The 21,787-nt window shown below is 16.9% G+C and overlaps 6 protein-coding genes across 6 annotated transcripts; 2 read left to right on the top strand and 4 right to left on the bottom strand.

Moving 5' to 3' along the window:
• Positions 1-413: 413 nt before the first annotated feature.
• PRELSG_1440400 (conserved Plasmodium protein, unknown function) lies at positions 414-1,370 on the bottom strand (the record flags this gene model as incomplete). The annotated part of the gene is made up of 1 exon (XM_028679481.1): positions 414-1,370. One exon carries the CDS (start codon positions 1,368-1,370, stop codon positions 414-416), a length of 957 nt encoding a protein of 318 aa, XP_028535190.1.
• Positions 1,371-2,248: 878 nt separating this feature from the next.
• PRELSG_1440300 (conserved Plasmodium protein, unknown function) lies at positions 2,249-6,349 on the top strand (the record flags this gene model as incomplete). The annotated part of the gene is made up of 1 exon (XM_028679480.1): positions 2,249-6,349. One exon carries the CDS (start codon positions 2,249-2,251, stop codon positions 6,347-6,349), a length of 4,101 nt encoding a protein of 1,366 aa, XP_028535189.1.
• Positions 6,350-7,413: 1,064 nt separating this feature from the next.
• PRELSG_1440200 (cytochrome c heme lyase, putative) lies at positions 7,414-8,812 on the top strand (the record flags this gene model as incomplete). The annotated part of the gene is made up of 5 exons (XM_028679479.1): positions 7,414-7,513; positions 7,624-7,897; positions 8,234-8,320; positions 8,468-8,576; positions 8,696-8,812. The coding sequence occupies 5 exons, from the start codon at positions 7,414-7,416 to the stop codon at positions 8,810-8,812; spliced, it is 687 nt and encodes a 228-aa protein (XP_028535188.1).
• A 1,296-nt stretch (positions 8,813-10,108) lies between these two features.
• ASF1 (histone chaperone ASF1, putative) lies at positions 10,109-11,080 on the bottom strand (the record flags this gene model as incomplete). Its single annotated transcript, XM_028679477.1, has 2 exons — positions 10,109-10,651; positions 10,823-11,080. The coding sequence occupies 2 exons, from the start codon at positions 11,078-11,080 to the stop codon at positions 10,109-10,111; spliced, it is 801 nt and encodes a 266-aa protein (XP_028535187.1).
• A 1,580-nt stretch (positions 11,081-12,660) lies between these two features.
• On the bottom strand, positions 12,661-14,474 carry PRELSG_1440000 (conserved Plasmodium protein, unknown function; the record flags this gene model as incomplete). The annotated part of the gene is made up of 2 exons (XM_028679476.1): positions 12,661-13,357; positions 13,534-14,474. The coding sequence occupies 2 exons, from the start codon at positions 14,472-14,474 to the stop codon at positions 12,661-12,663; spliced, it is 1,638 nt and encodes a 545-aa protein (XP_028535186.1).
• A 2,007-nt stretch (positions 14,475-16,481) lies between these two features.
• On the bottom strand, positions 16,482-18,860 carry PABP (polyadenylate-binding protein, putative; the record flags this gene model as incomplete). The annotated part of the gene is made up of 1 exon (XM_028679475.1): positions 16,482-18,860. The coding sequence occupies one exon, from the start codon at positions 18,858-18,860 to the stop codon at positions 16,482-16,484; it is 2,379 nt and encodes a 792-aa protein (XP_028535185.1).
• Between the last annotated feature and the right edge of the window lie 2,927 nt (positions 18,861-21,787).

Raw genomic sequence — 21,787 nt, 5'->3', positions numbered from 1 at the left:
TAAACGTTATAAAAATATTCAACATATATTTAATAGAATTATTATTATTATTTTAATTTAAAATATTATTGATATGTATAATACAAAATTTCTATAAGGTTACATAAAATATATTATTGCACTTCCTGTAATATATGTAGAATTGTCTTTATCAACAAATATTTTTTTATGTATAGATAACATTAAGGTTGTATTAATTTTATTTTATTATTATTTTTTTTTCTATTTTATATTAATATTAAAAATAATTAAAAATTTTATTTTTAAAATTATATTTTTTTTTCTTAAATCTGTAATTAACAAAATTCTTAAAAAAAAAAATATTTGAACAATATCTGTATTAAACAATAAGTTACATATGTAACTTCCCAAATATGTTGAAATCAAATTTCATTAGTTCAAAACTTTTTTTTTTATTTCTTTTTTGGAATTTTTTGCTTAGGCTTATGTAGAAATACGTATCCACCTTTCATTGTATATACGTTCATTTTTACAATTTTATATAATCTATGAGAAACTGATCCTACATACTTTTTATTGTATCCATATACATTTATTATTGTACCAGTTTTATCAACGTGTATATTTACATATTTTTTATGCATAGTTAGTATCCTTGTAATATCAATATTTTTTGTTCCTATACCTAAACGGACAAATAATTTTTTAACTTTTTTTGTTTTATAATTTTTATCTTTATTTTCTCCTGAAGTTTTATTTTCTTTAGTATTTTTATTTTCATCAATATTTTCATCACTTCTATCTTTTAGCATTTGTACCTCCTTTAAAGGGTTTTTAAAATTATAATACTGTTTTATGTTATTTCTATACTGTACTGTGAATGGAGTATAATTTACATCTTCGTAATAGCATTTAACACCTTTACCAGATAAGACAATTTGAACAGAGTAACCACATGTTAAATCTTTCATTTTGTTATCAATTTTTTTATTTTGAAGACTTTTTTCGTTACAACTTGATATTAAGACAATATCCTTCTTAATTTTATTTTCTTCCTCTATAAGCATATGATAAAATCCCATATTATAATTTTTGTTAAAAAAGTAAGATGCTCCTAATTTTGATACCTGGCCAGGCCATTTAGTAAAATAAAAATTTTTTTTTCTTATTAAATTGTTAACTATATATTTTTCTTCATACTGATGTAAATTATTTTTACCAACATTTGAATCATTGTTTCCTTCTTTTGCAAAAATACTATAACCATAACTTCCTGATACTCCAAAGTTTCTTTTACAAATATTATTGATTAAATTCCCTTCACTTATCCATTTATTAATGTTTCTTAATTTCAAAGCAAATAAAATTGAATTTAAGCATTTTCTCGTATCTAATAAACTATTTAACATTTTAAAAAAATATATTCCATTATTTCATCAGTAATAAATAACTACATATGAAGTTATAAATTCATGTTTAGTTTTAATTTGTTTTTTTTAATAGGCAATATTATAAATATTCTTCTTTTTTAATAACCAACTGATGCTATTATTTACACACACATATTAAAAAAAAAAATGGTTAAAAAATTATTCGTAGTATAGAATTATTTTATTATTATAGTGAAATTTAATTATATTTTTCTTTTTAAGATTTTTTTCAAATTAATATAAAAAAAAAAGAATAAAGGAAAAAGATAAAAAAAAATAAGTGAATAAATAATTAAAATAAAATATATTATTAAAAAACATTAGTCATACTTTTTTTCTATTATATATTTTATTTTATTTTTACATATATATATATATATATATATAAATTAAAATCTTTATATTTGGATGCAAATTATTTTTATATTTTTTTTTTTTTTTCTTTTTTCTGAAAATTTATTAACACATTCATAATTTTTTTTTTTTTAATTATGTATATAATTACATGTAATCTCATTTTTGATTGATCTTTACAATATAAAATTGGTTAATTTTGAAATATAAAATTTTAATAAAATACTTCATAAATTCGTAAAATTTTGTTGAAATAAAAGATCTTTTTTTTTTTCATAGAAGATAAAATGAAATTCTAAATATTGAATTGTAAATTAGAAGATATCACTATTTTAAAAAAAAAAAATTAAAGTAAAAAATTTATTGTAGATAATATTATGTGTGATTATATATCATGAAGTATTAAAAAAGGTTTTTCATGTGCTAAATATCATTGATATTTATATTAAAAAAATATATATATATATATATATATATATATATATGAAATCAAAAACAATAATATGAAGAGTAAGGACAAAATAAAAAAAGAAACAAAAATAAAAATAAAAAATAAAAATAGTAAAAAAAAAGGTAATTTAAAAATCCTTAAAAACGGGAATAGTTCAAGTAATGAGAGTGATATTTACTTTTATAATGATATTCAAAGATGGACAAATAATGTAAAAGTTCCTATATGGCTTAAAAAACCGAAAGATAAAGAATCATTGGAAGATTTTTATAAAAATATCATAAGGAAATTACTAAGAGTCAAAAATAAAATTAGAGCTTACAAAATACAAGAAACATATTTAATAGAATGCTTACAAAAATGTATGATAGATTTAAATTTAAATTCGATAAAGTCTCCAAATTTTGATAGTTATGAGTTATATAAAAAGTTAATTTGTAATAATAATACAAATAATTTTTCAGAAAATGAAAAATTCACTTCTAATAATCAAGATAATTATATTCAAAAAAGCAAATATTTCTCAAAAGACAAAATATTAGATGAAAATGTTATTTATTATAATAAGTCAAATAATATTAATATAAATAAAACCAAATCATTTCAAAATGAACGGAATAGTAAAAATAACGATATTAACAGTAATAAATACAACATAAACAATCGTAATGAAATAAACGATAACAACACAAATAATTCAAATAGTAATAATAATTCAAATAATAATAATAATTCAAATAATAATAATAATTTAAATAATAATAATAATAATAATAATAATAATAATAATAATAATAATAATGATAATAATAATGATAATAATAATAATAATAATGATAATAATAATAATAATATAGATAGTAATAATAATAATAATAATAATATAGATAGTAATAATAATAATATAGATAGTAATAATAATAATATAGATAGTAATAATAATAATAATAATAATAATAATGATGGTGATAGCTATTTATATAATAATTACAATGATAGCAATCATAAAAAAAGTCATACAAAAAGTATCACAAAAAATGATATGAGCAGTATTATACATAGTATAAAAAATACACTATTTAAAGTAGACCAAAAAAAAAAAAATAATATTATTGATGAGGTTTTTAATAAGGTAATAATTCCGGGCGCATTTTTTGAAAATAATAATTTCTGTCCTATTTTTATGAATCTATTAAAACTAGATATATATAATACATGTTATAACAATGATATGAAATTTAATTCTAAATTAATAGATCTTTTCACAATGCTAAATTCTTTTAATGAAAATAATGCAAATAATGATAAGAATAAGCAAGATAATAAAGTAAAAAATAAAACAATAAATGATGAATCTTGTAATAATTCGTATAATGAAGATTTAAATTTCTTTAAAAGTCAAAGTTCTTTATACAAATTATCACAATATTGCATAGAAAAAAATGTCATAGTAAATAATGAGGTAATTTCATTTGATACAATATATATTTACAATGACAAAAACGATGAGGGAGAATCAAAAACTGTTGAAAAAAATAATAAGAATAATAATAATATTACATACAATAATAGAAATTTTAAATATTATCTAGATACTACAAAAAAGAAAAATCCGTCCTTGCGTTATATCAATAATAAATGTGACATTTTAAAAAAGGATGAAAATAAAAATGTTATAGAGAATACATTAAAATCTTATGATTTATGCAAACAAAATTATAAAAGTTATAACGAATCAAACAAAAACACAAACAAGTTATTCCTTCATAATGAAGATCATAAAAATGAAAAAAATATCATTTTTAATGAAAATAATCCTAAAAATATTATAAATTTAAATGAAGTTATCAATAATAGGGAATTTTTTGAGATTTCATATTTTAATAACGAGACTGGAAACTATGAAGAAATAAATACAAGTAACTCTGAAAAAAATTCTGAAAATAAAAATAAATGTGATAAATCTTATATATCTAGTAAAAATGTTAACAAAACGGAAGAAAAAATAAATATTGAAAATGAAAATAATAATGAAGTAAATATTGAATTGGGAATAATAAGTGAAAAAAGTTGCGATTTTTTATCTTCTGATATAAATAAAAGCATAACAAATGAAAATGAATATCCACAAATTAATTCTAAAGAAAAAAGAAATATTTCCATTAATCGATCTTTAGAAATTAAAGATATAAATATGAAAAATTGTGAAAATATATTAAATAAAGAAAAATTAGATATGCCTTTAGATGAAATTTCTGAAAAGTTTATAAATCATAATTTTTACAGTATAGATGAGAAAAATATCGATGATCAAAATTATATAATTAAGGATAATTCTCCTAAAAATAGTCAAGAGAATAATGAATTTTATTTTAGATCAGGTAAATTAAAAAATTATAATAATGATAATTATACAAATGTGTGTAAAAAAAAATCGGATGAGCTTAATATTCACTATGAAAATGATGGTAATAATTTTAATGATGACCTTTTATTATTAGAAAAAGAAATTAAAAAAAAAAAATTGATTAATAATGATAAATTAAAAGATTACAACTATATGTGGGATGATAATATTAAAAATTGCTATTACAAGAATGAGAATGATGATAATAGAATTAATGAAAATATTAGTTACAAAAATAAAATGAATAAATTTGATAATAACAATAATAGTAACAAAAGTTATTGTGAAAGAGATAAAATGAATATGGATAATAAAAATAAGAATAAAAATCAAAATATTAATGACCGTATTATTAGCAATGATTACACATATAATATAAGTTCTCAGAATGAAGACTCAAAAAGTTTTAAAACTTGTGAAGATAGTGATAGTAGTGTTTTTATTAATGTAAAAAAAAGTAATGGAAAAAGTAAAGAATCCATTATAATTAACAAAAAGGGAGATTTAAGCTTTTATAATAAAAAACAAGATTATAGCAATTCTTTAAAAAGTTATCCAAGTGAAAGGGAAGAAGACGAAAGTGATAGTAAAAAAAAAAGCATTAAGTCAATTTCAAACAGTCATTTTGATAATGAAAATGTAAACGAAACAAATGAAACTTTTAGTAATTATAATTCTAAATGTTCTCTTAAAGAAGAACCAAATTATGAAGTTATAATATTAGACGATGATATTTCACTAAATAATGGGATCATAAACCCTAATATTAGTAACAAAAATGAATTAAAAAAAAATAGTTTAGAAAACAATTTTATTTCAGATAAAGAATATTATAAAAAAAATTCTGATATTTCATCATTAGATAAGAGAAAAAGGCATTATGATGTTTTTATTAGTGCAGACAGTCACAATTTATGTGATAGAAGCAAAATTAGTAAAAATGAGTTAAACAACACTGAATATCTTGAAAAAACATATAATATAAATATGAATGAAAAATTTACGCAAAAAAATAAAAAGAAAGAATATATAAATGTAGAAGAAAAAAAAGAAAACGAATTATCAATTTTAAATATTGATCTAAATAAAGCTAATAATGTGGTACTAGAAGGACTAATGGAGTTTTTTGGATTAAAGAGTAAACGATTATCAAGGAAAATAGTTATTAATGAATTAAAAAAAATACAGGATTACTTAAATGAAGAATTCAATAAACTATTAAAAGATAAAGAAGAAATAGATGTTTCAAAAGGTCACTTATCTCAAAGAGATTGTTCCAGTGAAGATAATTTATGTACAAATAGTCTTCAAAATAAAAAATTTTCATATACTTATGATGAAAATAATAACAGTAATAATATAAATACTAATAATACCTTAGAATTTAACAAAAAAAGAAAGTTTTCTTCAGATAAAACCAATTTTATAGAAAGTAGCATCTATCCTTATAATAATTTATTAAATAGTAATAAAGAAAAATTACAAGATGATTATATAAATCATATGCGTAATAAAATAAGGAAAATGGAATTGAAATCCCTATTTGAAAGAATAGACGAAGCGATTAGTATAAATGATGTTTTATATAAAAGCATATGTGATGAAAAAAAAATAGAATATAGTACCTTAAAAAAATATCTCATAGATTGCAAATTAAATGTTAATAAAGAAATTTTGTCATCGTATGCAAGAGATAAAGACATAGAAATTTTATTTAAAAAAAAAAAAAATGTACAAGTTAATTGAGGTAAGATGAAAACTTTTAAAATAGAATAAAAAAATTTTTTTTTGTTGTTCATTAAGCTCTTAATAATATTTTAAAATATTTGTACATATTGTAGGATTTAATTTATTCATTTTTTATATTTTATTCTCTAACGTAAATCTATAAAATAAGTAAACTTTACCTTAGCTAATTATATTTTTTTCATATCTATTTGTTATTTTATTTTTTATTATTTATTTTTTTTTTTTTTTTTTTTGTCAAGGTTTTTAAAAATATTTAATTTTTAATTTTACTTATATTTAGTTATTTCTTTAAAAAAAATTGTATTATTTTTTTTCTATATATTATTCAAAAAATTTTAGAAATTTTTAATAATTCTTAAACTGATTCTATATATATTTTTTTTTTAATTAAAAAAAAAGTTATTAGTATTTTAATTTTGTTTCATTTTTCATTTTTTTTTTTTTCGTTTAAAAATAAATTATATATTACTTAATTCTTCATTTCCTACCATTTATTTTCTTTTAATATAGTAAATAAAAAAATATATAATTTAATTTTTGAATTATTTTTTTAAAATCATATTACAAACATATTTAAATATATATATAGAATAATTACTTAAAATTTTTTATTATTAAGAAGAACTTTTAAAAGGTGTAAAATATTACTTTATGTTAATTTAAAATTACACGTTGTTTTAGTTGTAATAAATTGCAAAAATTTGATCATTAATTTTTAAAAAAAGAAAAAACTTTTATTATATTTGAAGCATTTATCAACAAATGATTACTTGTTTCCAAAATTTTAAAATTTATTTATATATATATATATATATATATATATAATTTTTTATTTGATTTAGTGAATATTAATATATAGAACTGAACAAATTTCAAATAAGAGAAAAAAAAAAAAAAAAAAAAAAAAGTACGAAAATTGATAAGATGATCTAAAAAATATATTTTATAAATTAAAAATAAGTAAAAGCATCATTTCAAGAGAAAATATTATTTCAGCACTTTAAAGAACAAAAAATAAATAGAAAACTAAAAGAAAATTTAAAAAAAAAAAATATATTAATATGCTGAATATAAGTAGAACAAATGATAACAATACAGTTGATGAAAAAGTAAAATGCCCCTCAAAAATGGAGAATTCTAGTGCTTTAGAAATTGTTGAAAGTAGTGATTTATAGTTAAAACTTTATGTATATAATAATTAAAAAAGGATGCAAACAATTCTAAATATATATTTGTAAATATATTTATAATTCCTTTTTTGTTTTTTATAGAAATTAATAAAAGAAATATGATGCCTGACGTACCAAATTACTCATTAAATAAAGATGACAATTTATCATTAAGTAAAAAAAGACATATTTCTTCTATTCCAAAAAATGGTGAAGAATATTGGTTATATCCATCGCCTCAACAATTTTATAATTCATTATTAAGAAAAAATAAAGAAGTAGAAAAAGATTATATTGATGCTGTTGTTAGTATACATAATGAAATTAATGAAGAATCATGGAAACATGTTTTGAGATATGAACATATGCATAAGAAGTAAATTTTTTTAATTTTTAAATATATTTATATTTTATTTTTATTATTATTTTTTAAATTATATATATATAAATAATATACTAATTCTTAGAAAGCATTTTATATTTTTTTTATTATTTCATTTTTTTTTTTTTTTGATAACTTTATATTTCTTGATGTTTTTTTTATTTTATTTAACATTTTTTTGGTAAATATGCACATCATTTTTTTTATCTTTAATTGAATTAATAAAATATAAGAATATAAATTTTTTTATATTAAGTATAATTATATTTTTTAGAATCCTATTACATATAATATATATAAAAATATATATATTTTATTTTAAATAATTAGAAAATGCAGCAACGTGACTTTACATAGATTCGTTGGGAAGTCTGATGATTTATCATTAAAAGCGAGATTTAGAAGTATTTTCACAAGGTATAGGAATATATATAAAAAAATTATTAAAAATGTTTTTTTCTCTTTTTTTTTTTAAAACATCTTATGTAAAGAAAATTTACATTATCGAATTTTTACTTTTTATTTATATAAAGCTAATAAATATATATATTTTTTTTCTAACAGATTAGAAAAACCTTTTGATAGGCATGACTGGTTTATTGATAGGTGTGGAACTCAAATAAAATACATAATAGATTATTATAATGATGAATCGATAAATGATGATAAAAATGTAAATTAAAATAAAAATAAATAAATAATTATGTACTTATTTTCAGTAATAAAGAAATATAAAAAGAAATAATGAATTTTATAACTGTTTTTTTTTCTTTTTCTTTTCTTCCTATATAGATATATATTGATGTTAGACCAGCTATGGATAGCTTATCAAACATTTGGGATAGGGTGCGTTACCCTTTTTATGAATTTTATTTTAAATATATTAAAAAAAATGATTTGTTTCGTTAATTTTTCTTCTGAAGAAAGGTATTTGTTATTAATAGTAAATAAGCATTTTTATAAATTAAAGAAGTAGAAATATGTTAGAATATTTTTGATTATTTTTTCAAACTCTTTTATTCTTTATTTTTATTACATTTTTTATACATAAAAATAAAATTTGATGTACTTTTTTATTGCATATGTAATACTTTTAAAAAAAAAATTTAAAAACATAAAATACATTTTCTTTAAGTTTTGAGGTAAAAATAATTTGTTGTAAAAAAAAAATATATCTATAAAAATCAAAAAATAAATTTTAGAATATTAAAAGTGTAAGTATTTATATATAAAACCTAAGATAGAATTATAACTATAACGAAATTTCATTTTTATTTTTAAATTAAAATATATATATATATATATAATACTGCATATAAAGATTTCTTTAGTATATGTAGATATTATGTAAAATAAAAATTAATAAAATTTTTAAGAAATATATACATATAAAATACAATAGAAAAAATATAAAGTTTTTAAATTATAAAAAAAATTTATATATCTTTAAAAAATTATAAAAATAAAAAGAATTTGATTTTTATATGCACATAAATGCATCTATTTAAATTTTTTTTGTCTTAATGTCTAGTTATAGAACTTTTTTAAAAGTATAATTTTTTTTTTTTAAATTTATTCACCAAACATTTTTCAATTTTTGTTTTTTTTTATTTGATTTAATTGTCTTTAGAAAAAATCTTTCAAAAAAAAAAAAATATTTGTAAAATCTTTATTATTTTATTTTTTTTATTTTTTTCAATCTAAAAATTAATAAAAGGAAAATAAAAATGTATATATATACATATTAAAATATATATATGTATGTGCATATATATGTATGTTAAAAAAAGCCTATATATGTATATTACAAAAATATATATAGCCATTTAAAATTTTGATAACAATTTTATTATTTATTTATTTTTTTATTATTATTTAAAAATCTTCATAAGTGTTTTGATAAATATTTATATATTTTTAAATACAAAACAAAAAAAAAAAAAAAACATATATATCTTTCATGTGCATTTAAAATTATAATATAGTGTAACATAAATTATTTTTTAATTTGATTATTTACAAAATAAAAATATTAAAAAAATATTAATAATGTATTTTGAAATATATACATATATATATATGAGATAACATTTATAGTTGTTCTATATATATATATATATATATATATATATATATATATATATATATATATACAAAATATAAATAATAAATATAATTATAAAAATAATGTGTATATGTATAAAATTAGGAGTTTTTATTATCTATAGTAATTCTACTAATTCCATTTAAATTTGCATTAAAAATTTCACAATTGTCTAAATCATTTGGATGTTCATTATTATTTAAAAAATTATTTTGATTGCAATCATTATTTATATTATTACTATTAAAATTAAAATTTGATGTAATATATGGATTACCATTATTATTATTAGAAATATTAAAATTTTCTTGAGTAGACTGATTAGTTATATTTGAATTACATTCATTTTCATCTTTAATTTTAGTGCAATTAAACAATTCAATTTTTTCATTTTCTTTATCAAATTCTTTGAATTCATCTTTTTCTCCTGAATCCCATCCAATATTGAATTTTACTATTCGCGGATTTTCAATAAATATATGCCTACATATTTTATCATATTGAGGAATTAAAGGAGGTTTTTCTCTTAACTCCATATCTTTATAATAAGCATTCATATAATATGCAATTCTAATGAATTCTTTTTCTTTATAATTTGCTGATATTAATATTGCTTGCAATCCCAATACACTATCAATATCCATCTAAAACCCCCACACCCAAAAAAAAAAAAATTTTTTTTTCATGTATATATTTATTAATGAAAATGAGAGAAAATATATATTTTTTAAAAATTTTATAAAATTAGAAATGAAATTATGTAAAATAATCAATCTTATATAATCTATTTATTTTTCATTTTTTTTTTTTTTTACATTTTTATAATCTGGTGGATTAACTGCATAGTCAAACATCATCACTCCTCTTTCAATAGGTCCTAAAAAAATATTATCTAATTCAATATCTTGATTACTTTCTCCTTCGTTATTAACAGCTGAAATATAAAAAATTTTCCATTCAAGATCTGCCTCTAATTTATTTAATGCCTCGAATTCAATAGTAAAAACAAAGGGATCTAATATATCACATATAGGATTATTTACTATAACTTTTGTTACATTTACTTCAGACATTTTTTTTAAAAAAATAATAAGAGAATTAAAATTTCTTAAAAAAAAAGAAAAAAAAAAATAAAATAAGAAAATGAAAGTTTTTTTTTTAAAAAAAAAAAATTTTAAATACTTTTAAAATAATTTTACTTTATTCTTCTTATATTTACAATGTATTTTAATTGAAAAAAAATAAGAGAAAAGATAAAGAAAAAAAAAAATCAATTTTATTTATTTTCAGATGATACATATATATATATATATATATATATATATATATATATTTAATTTATAAAATAATATTTTATTGCATTTAAAAAAAAAAAAAAAAACATTTTATCTAATAAAAAAATTAACAAATACAAATTTTGTGTGAACTAAAAATATGTTAAAAATAACTTTTTACATATAGTAATATATTTACACATCATATTAATTTAAAAAAAAAAGAAAAAATTATTGATATCTTGTAAAAAAGGATTCAATTAAAGTGTAAATATGTGTATTTTTGTTTTTTTTCTACTATTTAAAAAAAAAAAAAAATACAATAATTTCTAAATAGGTGAATGGACATATAAATTAAAAAGAAAAAAAATTATTATGAATTAAAATAAAACTAATACTAAACAAAATTAAAATTTAATTAGATAAAATAAAAAAATATTTATATTTGCATATGAAAAATGTTTGAATAAAAATATTTCCGTTATGCATGCTTTAATAGTGTAAAATTCTCATAACTTAAATATTTTCCTATTTAATATATCACTTATAATGATTTTTTATTTAATCACATATTTATAAAAAAAAATAAAAATATAATATTTTAATCACTTTTTTATTTTATTAATTTTTTTCTATTATATTTTTCAATAAGAAAAGTATGTTAACAAATTTTTAAAAAAGTACATCAAAAAAAAGAATATTGTTGTTTTTATAAAATTTTAACTAAATTATTATTCTATAGATATTAACCTTTTAAAATTTACTAGTACTAATTTAAAAATACATAAAGAATAAATAATATATTAAATCATAATCAAAATATATTTATTCTTATAAAAATATTTTATTTTATTTTTTTTCAAATTTAAATGTATCGGAATCATATATATATGCATAAATGATATCTTTATTTATTTATACATATAATATACATTTTTCATTTTTGTGTAAAAAAAGTCAAAATTTAACTGTTCTTTTAATATATATATAGAATTATTAAGTAATATTTTATTAAATGAAATTACATAATTTTTTATTATAATTATTAATCTAATATATAATAGAGAAAATATGATGATAAATCCATAATTACAATCTATAATAGTTCATATATAATAGAAATAAGTACAAATACAATGAATAAAACTAAATATGTATTAAAAACTAAATGATTTTAAATAGAATTATATAAAAGAAAAAGTTATCTTTTATAAATATATTTTTAAAGAAAGAAACAAAAATATAAAAATATAAATGTTTAAAAAATAGTATGTATTATTAATTTTATTTTTTTTATAAAGAAAAAAATAAAAGTAATAACATATAAAAATTCAAAATAAATATATTATTAATATTAAAAACAAAAAAAAAAAAAAAAATTATTCTTTAATAAAAATGTCGTAAACATAAAAAGAATTAGGTTTAACAGCAAAACAAAGATTATTACCATTATTAAAAAAATTAGCAGCATATATATTATATTTTATATTTGAATTAAACCAAGGTAAATTACAATATATATAATTTGTTTTTAAATCAATTAATTTAATACCATTTTTTAAGGAATTTGTATAATATAATAAACAATCGTGTGAAGGATTAAAAATCGCATTATTTATTTTAAGTGTTAAATTCTTGAAGCTTTTTATAGGCTCTTTTAAATTATTAATATTAAATAAATTAAGAAATCCATTGAAGGAACAAGTTACTAAATAGTCATCATATATATTTAAAAAAGATGGGAATACAGAATAATTATCCATTAATTTATCAACTAATTTATTTGTATTTAAACACCAGTTATATAAATATCCTTTTTCATCTAATGCAAAGATACTATTACTTTTTTTATGAAAGTTCATACCTACATAATTATGATCCATTTCAAATGTTTTAATAATATCAAAACTTCTTGTGTCATATAAATTTATCTTTCCACTATTACTAAAGGATATAGAAAATAAATTAGAATTAAATTTATCTTCATCCTTCGTATTATTACTATCAAAAAATTTTAGTTCTTTTGGTAAAGAAATTGTTAATTTATCATAATGAATTCTATTTTTATATACAATTCTAAAAAAAAAAAAAAAGAAAAAGAAAAGAAAATATTATTATTATTATTATAATTATTTTACATAAAAAATAATACTAAACAAAATATATTATTTTACTTATAAGTAATACTAAATATATTGAATAATAATTTTAAGTTAATATTAAAATGAAAGCTATATATATATATATTTTACCCTTTTTCTATATTGTAATTTCTAATGAAATTATCATATGATAAAATATATAAATTTCCATTAAATTCTTCTACATATTTAATTTTTCTATTAAATGAAATTTTTTTCTGAATACTTAATTGCCTATCTTTATATTGAAGCATATACAAATTTAAGTTATACACAGGTAGTATTAAATTGCTTTTAGGTAAAGTGACTATTTGTTTAATTTTCTTTTCATTTATTTGACTAATAGTAAATTGCTGCAAATAATATTTCAAAAATATATTATTTTCGCTTGTTTTGTTTCTTTTTCTTCTCTTTTTTAATTGCAAATCTATTTCTTTATCATCAAAAATATAAATATCATTAGTATGAATATTAGATACAGAATCATCTTCATTTTTTTGAAATGTTTCTACCTTGACTTTTTCAATATATTTTTCAAAGATATTTTGATTTTCTTCTTCATTTTCAATTAACTTTTCTTCTTCGTTATCTATTACAAAATTTCCATTTTCTTTATAATTTTCAAGATTTTCTTCATCTAACTCATTCGTTAATTCATCGTCAGAATCATACCATACTTTCTTGACTTTTTTCTCTTTTTTTTCTTCTTTTTCATCATTTAAATTATCAGTGTTATATAAATGGTTCTCGAAATTAAAATAAATTCCTGTTTCATTACTAGCATTTAATTTATTTAAATTGTTATCCTTCTTTAAATCATTTCCTTTTTTCTTTTTAATTTCTTGTGCCTCTTCTTTTAAGGAAGTATTGTTTGTATTGCATATATTAGTAAAAATATTTTGTAATTTGTTGCTCTTACTTTTATAAATATTTTTTTTAACTCCTAATTTATTTTTTTCAAAAGTTTCTTTTTCATTCTCTCCCAAACTTTCATCACTCAAAAATGTTTCAGTTACTATAAAATCATCGCCTTCAATGAAATATTTACTCATATTATTCTTTTTTTTCTTCCACTATTTGTTTGAATTGTTATATTAATATTTAAAAAAAAAATGAAAAAAAAAATAGTTGTATCAAATTTTAAGAAACATGTAAATATACTTATAAATTTATGTATATATATATATGTTTATACTTATCATTTATTCATTATTTTTAATTATTTTATAATTAAATTTATTATTAAAAGTATAATGTAATCATTATTTTTATATTTTTTTTTTATCCAATGTAATTTGTATTCTATATATTATATTTTTTCAATTTTTATATATTTTTTTTTTTATTATTTATATAAAGGTATCCATTTATACTTATATATATATATATATATATATATATATATATATATATATTCTTTTAATTTAATGTTCTTAATTATTTTATTTGGTTATTTTGGTTAATATCTCCATATATTTTTTTTTTTTTTTTTTTTTTTTGTAAATTATTTAAAAGAATATGTAATTGATGTTGAATTAAGTACTTAAAAAATTTTCAACTTAATCTTTATTATCAAAATTTAAAAAAAAAAAAAATTATGAGTTTAATCTTGCAATTTTGTAGTATTAAAAAATAATATTCTTTTTATAAATTCTTGGCAATATTAAAATATTTTTATTAGCCACTAACTTTAACATTTAAAAATATCATTTTTGGCCAATTTTTAAGAAATTTCATGTTTAAAATGGTATTTTTCTATCTAAAAGAAATTTATAATTTTTTTATAATAATATATATTTCACCTTTTTAACGAATAAAAAAAAATTATTTGAATTATCTATTTAAAATCTTTCTTTTTTTAAATAGTTTTTATAGTTTTTTTAAATAAAATTCTATTATGTAAAATTGGTAATTTTCTCGTTTAAAAAAAAAAAAAAAAAAAAAAAAAATTATATTAGTATATATGAAATAGAAAAAGAATATAAAAAAAAAGAAATTTATAACAAAATGTTAAAAATATATGAATCATAGATATAAATTTTGTTCATATTTAATGATTTCAGATTTAGTCTTTTTTTTTTTTTTTTTTTTATTATTATAAAATTCACAAATTATTCATGGATATATACATTCTAGTTACAAAAATTACTATTACTTATTTAAATTTTGTTTATTTTTTTTTTTCTAATATGTAAAAGCACAAAATACAAAATCTTCGAAAACGAATGTTAATAAATATAACAACACAGGTATGCATAAGAAAAAGTATATTTTCTTTAAATTGTTATATTTTTTTTTTTTTAAATGAATATATTCTTTAAAATAATAGACTAAAATAAAAAAGATTAGAAGATGAGTATATATAGACATATACTTACGTTTAATACTTTACAAATTTTGTTCTATTATAAATGAAAAGATGAATATAAGAAATAAAATTTACAATATATTTAATTTTATTTAAATGATACAGCTACAGCCTCTTTTGAAAAGATTAAAATTAAAAAAAAATATGAAATAAATACTTATGAGAAAAAACTTAAATATATATATATGAAAAAAAAAAAAACTTACGTATAAATAAATAACATATATATATACATAAATGTATATATATATATATATATGTTAGCATAAATATAGAATATGATATTCCAAATTTAATTGTATATAATTACAAAAAAATTTATAATACTATATATATAATATTTTTTATTTTTTTTTTTATTTATTTATTTTTTTCTCTATATACAAACATCTTTATTTATTTATAATTATTTACTATTTTTTTTTTTTTTTCTTTTATAAAAAAATATATTTATAATTTTTTATTGTTTTTTTCATTTTTTTTTTTCTTAAATATAAAAATATAATTATTTATAATTTATTTTATTTTATTTTTATTTTTTTATTTTATTTTTTTTTTTTTTTTTGCTTAAATGTATTTTTTTTATTTTATTTTTTATTTTATTCTTTTTTTCTTTTGTGAATAAAATTTTTTTTTTTTTTTCATATGCATGATTAAATAAATAATATACTAATATGAATATATGTTATGTTTACTTTGCTTTTTGTAAAACTACTAAAGCTTCATCAATTTTCTTCTTCAATTGTTCTTCATTTTCTAATAATATAAGTAATTCTGAGTTATCCATCTCCAACATCATCCCTGTAATTTTTCCTGCTAATGTTGGATGATAATTAGCTACTAAAGGAAACAAGTTTTCTCCTAAAACCTGCTTTTGCATAGAAGGAGGTGCAGAAGCTAATGCTGCAGCTGTTAACGTAGAATTATTATTAAAGTTTACATTTACATTATTAATAGAATTTACTTTGTTTGTATTTTTATTTGGTATTTCCATGCGATTTCTAGCTTGAGAAGTAAATTTAAAATTATTATTTTGAGGAACTTGTTGCATTTGTTGTGCTAATTTTTGTTGTTGTGATGGTTGTTGCTGAGGCTGATGATTTATTTGATTAGTTTGAGATGTATTTTGTTTGTTATTAATATTTAAAGGTAACTGTTTTTGATTATTTATATTCATATTTGTCATATTTCTATTTGTTCTCGTATTAATATTTCTTATATTATTATTTAATAACTGGTTATTTCCTTGTTGTTGTAATTGTTGGGTGTTATGCTGATTAGCTGCACTTATATTTTGTTGTTGTTGACCATTTTGAGCTAAGTTATTAGCGTACTGTTGATTATGATGTAACTGAGAATTATTTTTATTTTGATTCATATTATTGTTCATAATATTATTTTGAGTATACAATCTCATTTGGTTAATTTGCCCTCTCATATTATTACTGAAGTTTAGTTGTTGCTGTGCAGCTTGTTGATGAACGGCTTGTTGATGAACAGCTTGTTGAGCTGCCTGTTGATGTCTCCAAGATATTAAGTTATTTTGATTAAAAGCAGTAATAACAGGTCTTCCATAACTTAAAGTATTTTGACTAAATTGTAATTGAGGAGATTGTGGATTTGCGTATTGAATAGGAGAGTTAATTGGACTATTTATGTGATGCCTAATTGGGTGCATACGAAATCTTTGTTGTAATCTAGATAGTCGTTGTTCTCTTTTTTCAGCTAAGCCAACATATAAAGGTTTTCCATTAATTATTTTTAGATGCATTTCTGTTACTGCTTTATTTGCTTCTTCTTGCAATGCAAAACATACAAATCCAAAACCTTTGCTTTGTTCTTTTTCATCTCTCATAACTTTTGCTGATGTTATAGTTCCATATGGTTCAAATAATTCTCTCAGCATTTGATCATCAATTGAATCATCTAAATTTTTTATGTACAAATTTACACCTTGATGTTTGCTTTTATTTTCTACATTTAAATTATCAAATTTAGCTTTTAAAATAGCATGTCTTCTAGCTCTTGATTGATGAGGGCCCACATATAAAATATTTGGATGATCTGAACTTTCCGTCTGATTTTCTTTTTTGTTATTATTATTAGCAGTACTATCATTTAAATTAATAGAATTATTACTACTACCTATTGTTGTATTAGTTGTATTTGTATTTTGTGGAGATCCATTATTATTATTATTATTATTATTCGTAGTAGCAGAAGCATTATTGTTATTATTATTTTTATTTTCTGCTTCTTCTTTATTTGCATCATAATTTTTATCTATTTGTCCATCTTCAGTAATTTTTTTACCGTTTAAATTTTCCATTGCATTTTTTGCACTTTCTGAATCAGCATAATTAACAAAACAAAATTTTCTATTTTTATTATCTGTTTTTACAATCATTGAGGTAATTTCACCATATGGACTAAACAACTGTCTTAAATGGGTTTCTGTTACACTATCTGGAAAATTTTTTACATATAAATTAGTAAATTTTGTATCATTTGTTACTCGTTCGGATTTTTTAATAAAAGGACCAACGTAAACAGTCTTAGATCCTAATTGAACTCCATTCACTTTTTCAATAGCTTCTTTTGCACTTTCTTCATCTTCATAATGAACAAAACCGTAACTTTTACTTTTTCCGAATTCATCAGTTGCAACTTTACATGATAATATATTTCCGAACATACTAAAAGTATCAAATAAAGCTTTATTATCAATAGATTTATCTAAATTCTTAACAAAAATATTCCCAGCACCACTTTTTCTTAATGAAGGGTCTCTATGACTCCACATTATTCTTGCTGGTTGTCCTTTTATGTTTGTATAATTTAATGTATCTAAAGCTCTTTCTGCATCAGCTAAGTTGTGATAATTAACATAAGCATACCCTAATGATTTTCTTGTTACACTATCTCTACATACTCTTATTGAGGAAACATGGCCAACTGTGTTAAAAATTTCATATAAAACAGCTTCCGTTACTTCTTCATTCAAATCACCTACATATAAAGATGCAGTAGAAAAACTGGGATGCATTATATTAGTACCGGTAGCTATCATTTTAAAATTTTATATTTTTTTTTTCTAAATTGATTTTTAAATATGTTCAAAAAAAAAAAAAAAAAAAAAAATCTATAAAAATCTTAACTTCTAAAAAATTTATGAATAAAAAAAAAAAATATTTATATTCTTATAAAAATACGTATTTTCTATTTGTAGAATACTTTAAAATAAAAAAAGCTTATGCTGTGTATATATATATATATAAAATTTTTTTTTATACTATTTCTAAACACTTCATTTACTAAAATTTATGATACAAAAAAAAAAAAAAAAGAATATATATAGAGAGAGAATAAAAAAGAAAAATGAAGTGATAAAATAAATATATTATAATAAATAAATATGTTGTTTATTAATTATATTTAAAAAAAAAAAAATAAAAAAATAATTAAATAGGTAAATATATATTATTAAATAATTATATAGAAAATATTAATTAAATTAAAAAAAAGAAAAAGAAAAGTATATAAATAAAGTACACATGTAAATAATTAAATAATATTGATAGATATAAAATTCATAAATTTCCTTTATATATCTTAGAATCATAAAAAGGTAAAAAAAGAATTAAAATAAAAAATATAAAATTATTATTTTATAATTTAATTTGCTATTACTGATTAACATATATTTTATTTTTATTCTTTTAAATAAATAAATTATACATTTATTAATTATTTTTTTTATATTATAAAGTATTCACTGATTATATTATTTTATTTTATTTTTTTTTGTTCTACATAAAATAAAAAAACATGAATTTAAAATATTAGTCTATATTTGTATATCTAAAAAAAAAAATTTTAAATAAAAATAATTTTTTTCTTTAAAAATAATATGTAAAATTATTTTATTTCATTTATTTTTTTTTTATTCTCTTCTTTTTTCCTACAATGAGTAATACTTTTATAATAGTAATATTATAAATAAATATAAATATATATATATGTTTTTTTTTTAAACTATGTATTCTTATAATTAGATGTATTTTTAAGCATTGTAGAAATATTTTAATTTTTTTTTTTCTTTATTCTTACACAAAACAAATTATTAGGTATTAACATAAAATGAAACTAATATGCATGTATTAAATTCAATTATACAATTTTATAATAATATATATTTTTCTTTAGGGTTTTTAAAAGTACATTTAAATATTCACTTTTATCTTATTCAGATATATACATATATATATAATTATATATATATATATATATATATATTATATATATAATATATATTTATTTGTATATAATTTTTTTTTATATATGTTTTAAATATACCCACCAAAAAAATACATATATATATTGTAATAAATGAAAAAATTATTTAAATTTAAAAAAAAGATAAAAATATACACATATATAAGTATGTATATATTAATTTTATTTGTTTTATAAATATATATATATATATATATATATATATATATATATATATATATATATATATATATATATATATAAATTATTATTTATTATTATATATATGAAGTTTAAAAAAAAAATAATATCATTAAAAAGTATTGCGCTATGAATATCTTTTATTTTATATTTTCTCTCTCTTAAAAATATTCAATACCTATTTTTTTTTTTTTTTTGTAATTTTTTTATTTATATATATAAAAATCCATATATTTAGATATATATATATATATATATATATATATTTTTTTTTTCCTTACTATAATTTTATATTTATTTTTTTTAACTTTTTTTTACTTTTTTTTTTGCGTTTTTTTTATATTTTTTTTTACGTTTTTTATAATATAATATTTTTATAATTTTTAGTTTTTTTTTTTTTTATAAAAAAATTTATTTAAAATTTTATTTTTTTTTTAAATTTTGCTACAATTTTTTTTATATATTTTTTCATATATAAAAAAAAAAAAATTATGTATACATATGCATAGATATATATATATTTATATATTTCTTTTGCAAAATATTTTTTTTTTTTTTTTGTGCATATAAAAGATCACTGAAAAAAATATTTTTTATTTCTACATTATTAAAAAAAAAATTCTTTTATAATATAAAAAAATATTTATATTATATTATTTAAATATTTTTTTTTTTGTAAAAAAAAAGAAATACATTTTATACAACCTTTTTATTTTTTAATGTATTTCACAATATAACAATATTTTTTTCCTATCATTTATAAAAAAATTTTTTTATGTATCTATACAAATTTAAGTATGAGTTAATCATGTTAAGGATACATTTATTTTTACATCTTTTTTAATTTAATATAAAGGAGTATAACAAATAAAATGAACATGCATATCTTTTTAATTTTTTTTGTTTATTTTTTTTTGTTTTTTTTTATTTTTTTTTTTTTTTATGTTTTTGTTTGTTTTTTTTTTGTTTCATTTTATCTTGTATTTCATATGTATTTAAAAAATTTAAATATTGTGTTTTTTAAGAGTATTTTCTTTATATTCCTATCTATTTTAATTCTGGTAGAAACTATATATTTATTTTTATTTTCATTTAATTTAAAAAAATAAAAGTTGATTTAATAATAACTTAAAATATCTTATAATAGGATCTCTTACATTCAAAAAAAAAATTTTAATTTTATCATCAATTTGGAGTTGAAATTAATATTTCAAATGAAATATTTTGAGCTTATCATATAATTACGAATATTATATGTAAATAATATAAATATACAAGTAAATATCAATTTATTTTCTTTTCATATTTTATTGCATAAATTCAATTAGAAGAAAATTCCTGATAAAGTAATAATGAAGAAAATAACTAAAAATTATAAAATGAATCCAATTATTACTTTGTAAAAACAAAAACATAAATAATTAATTTTAGTTGTAAAGCAGTTATGTTTATATCAATGTAGTGTTATTACACTGGTTATATCTATTTATAAAAATAAGAACTATTATTAAAATTGATATA

Source organism: Plasmodium relictum (assembly GCF_900005765.1).
Source record: "Plasmodium relictum strain SGS1 genome assembly, chromosome: 14".
Classification (NCBI taxonomy): Eukaryota; Apicomplexa; class Aconoidasida; order Haemosporida; family Plasmodiidae; genus Plasmodium; species Plasmodium relictum.
The sequence above is the reverse complement of the archived record's forward strand: the minus strand, read 5'-3'. Positions and strand labels throughout refer to the sequence as shown.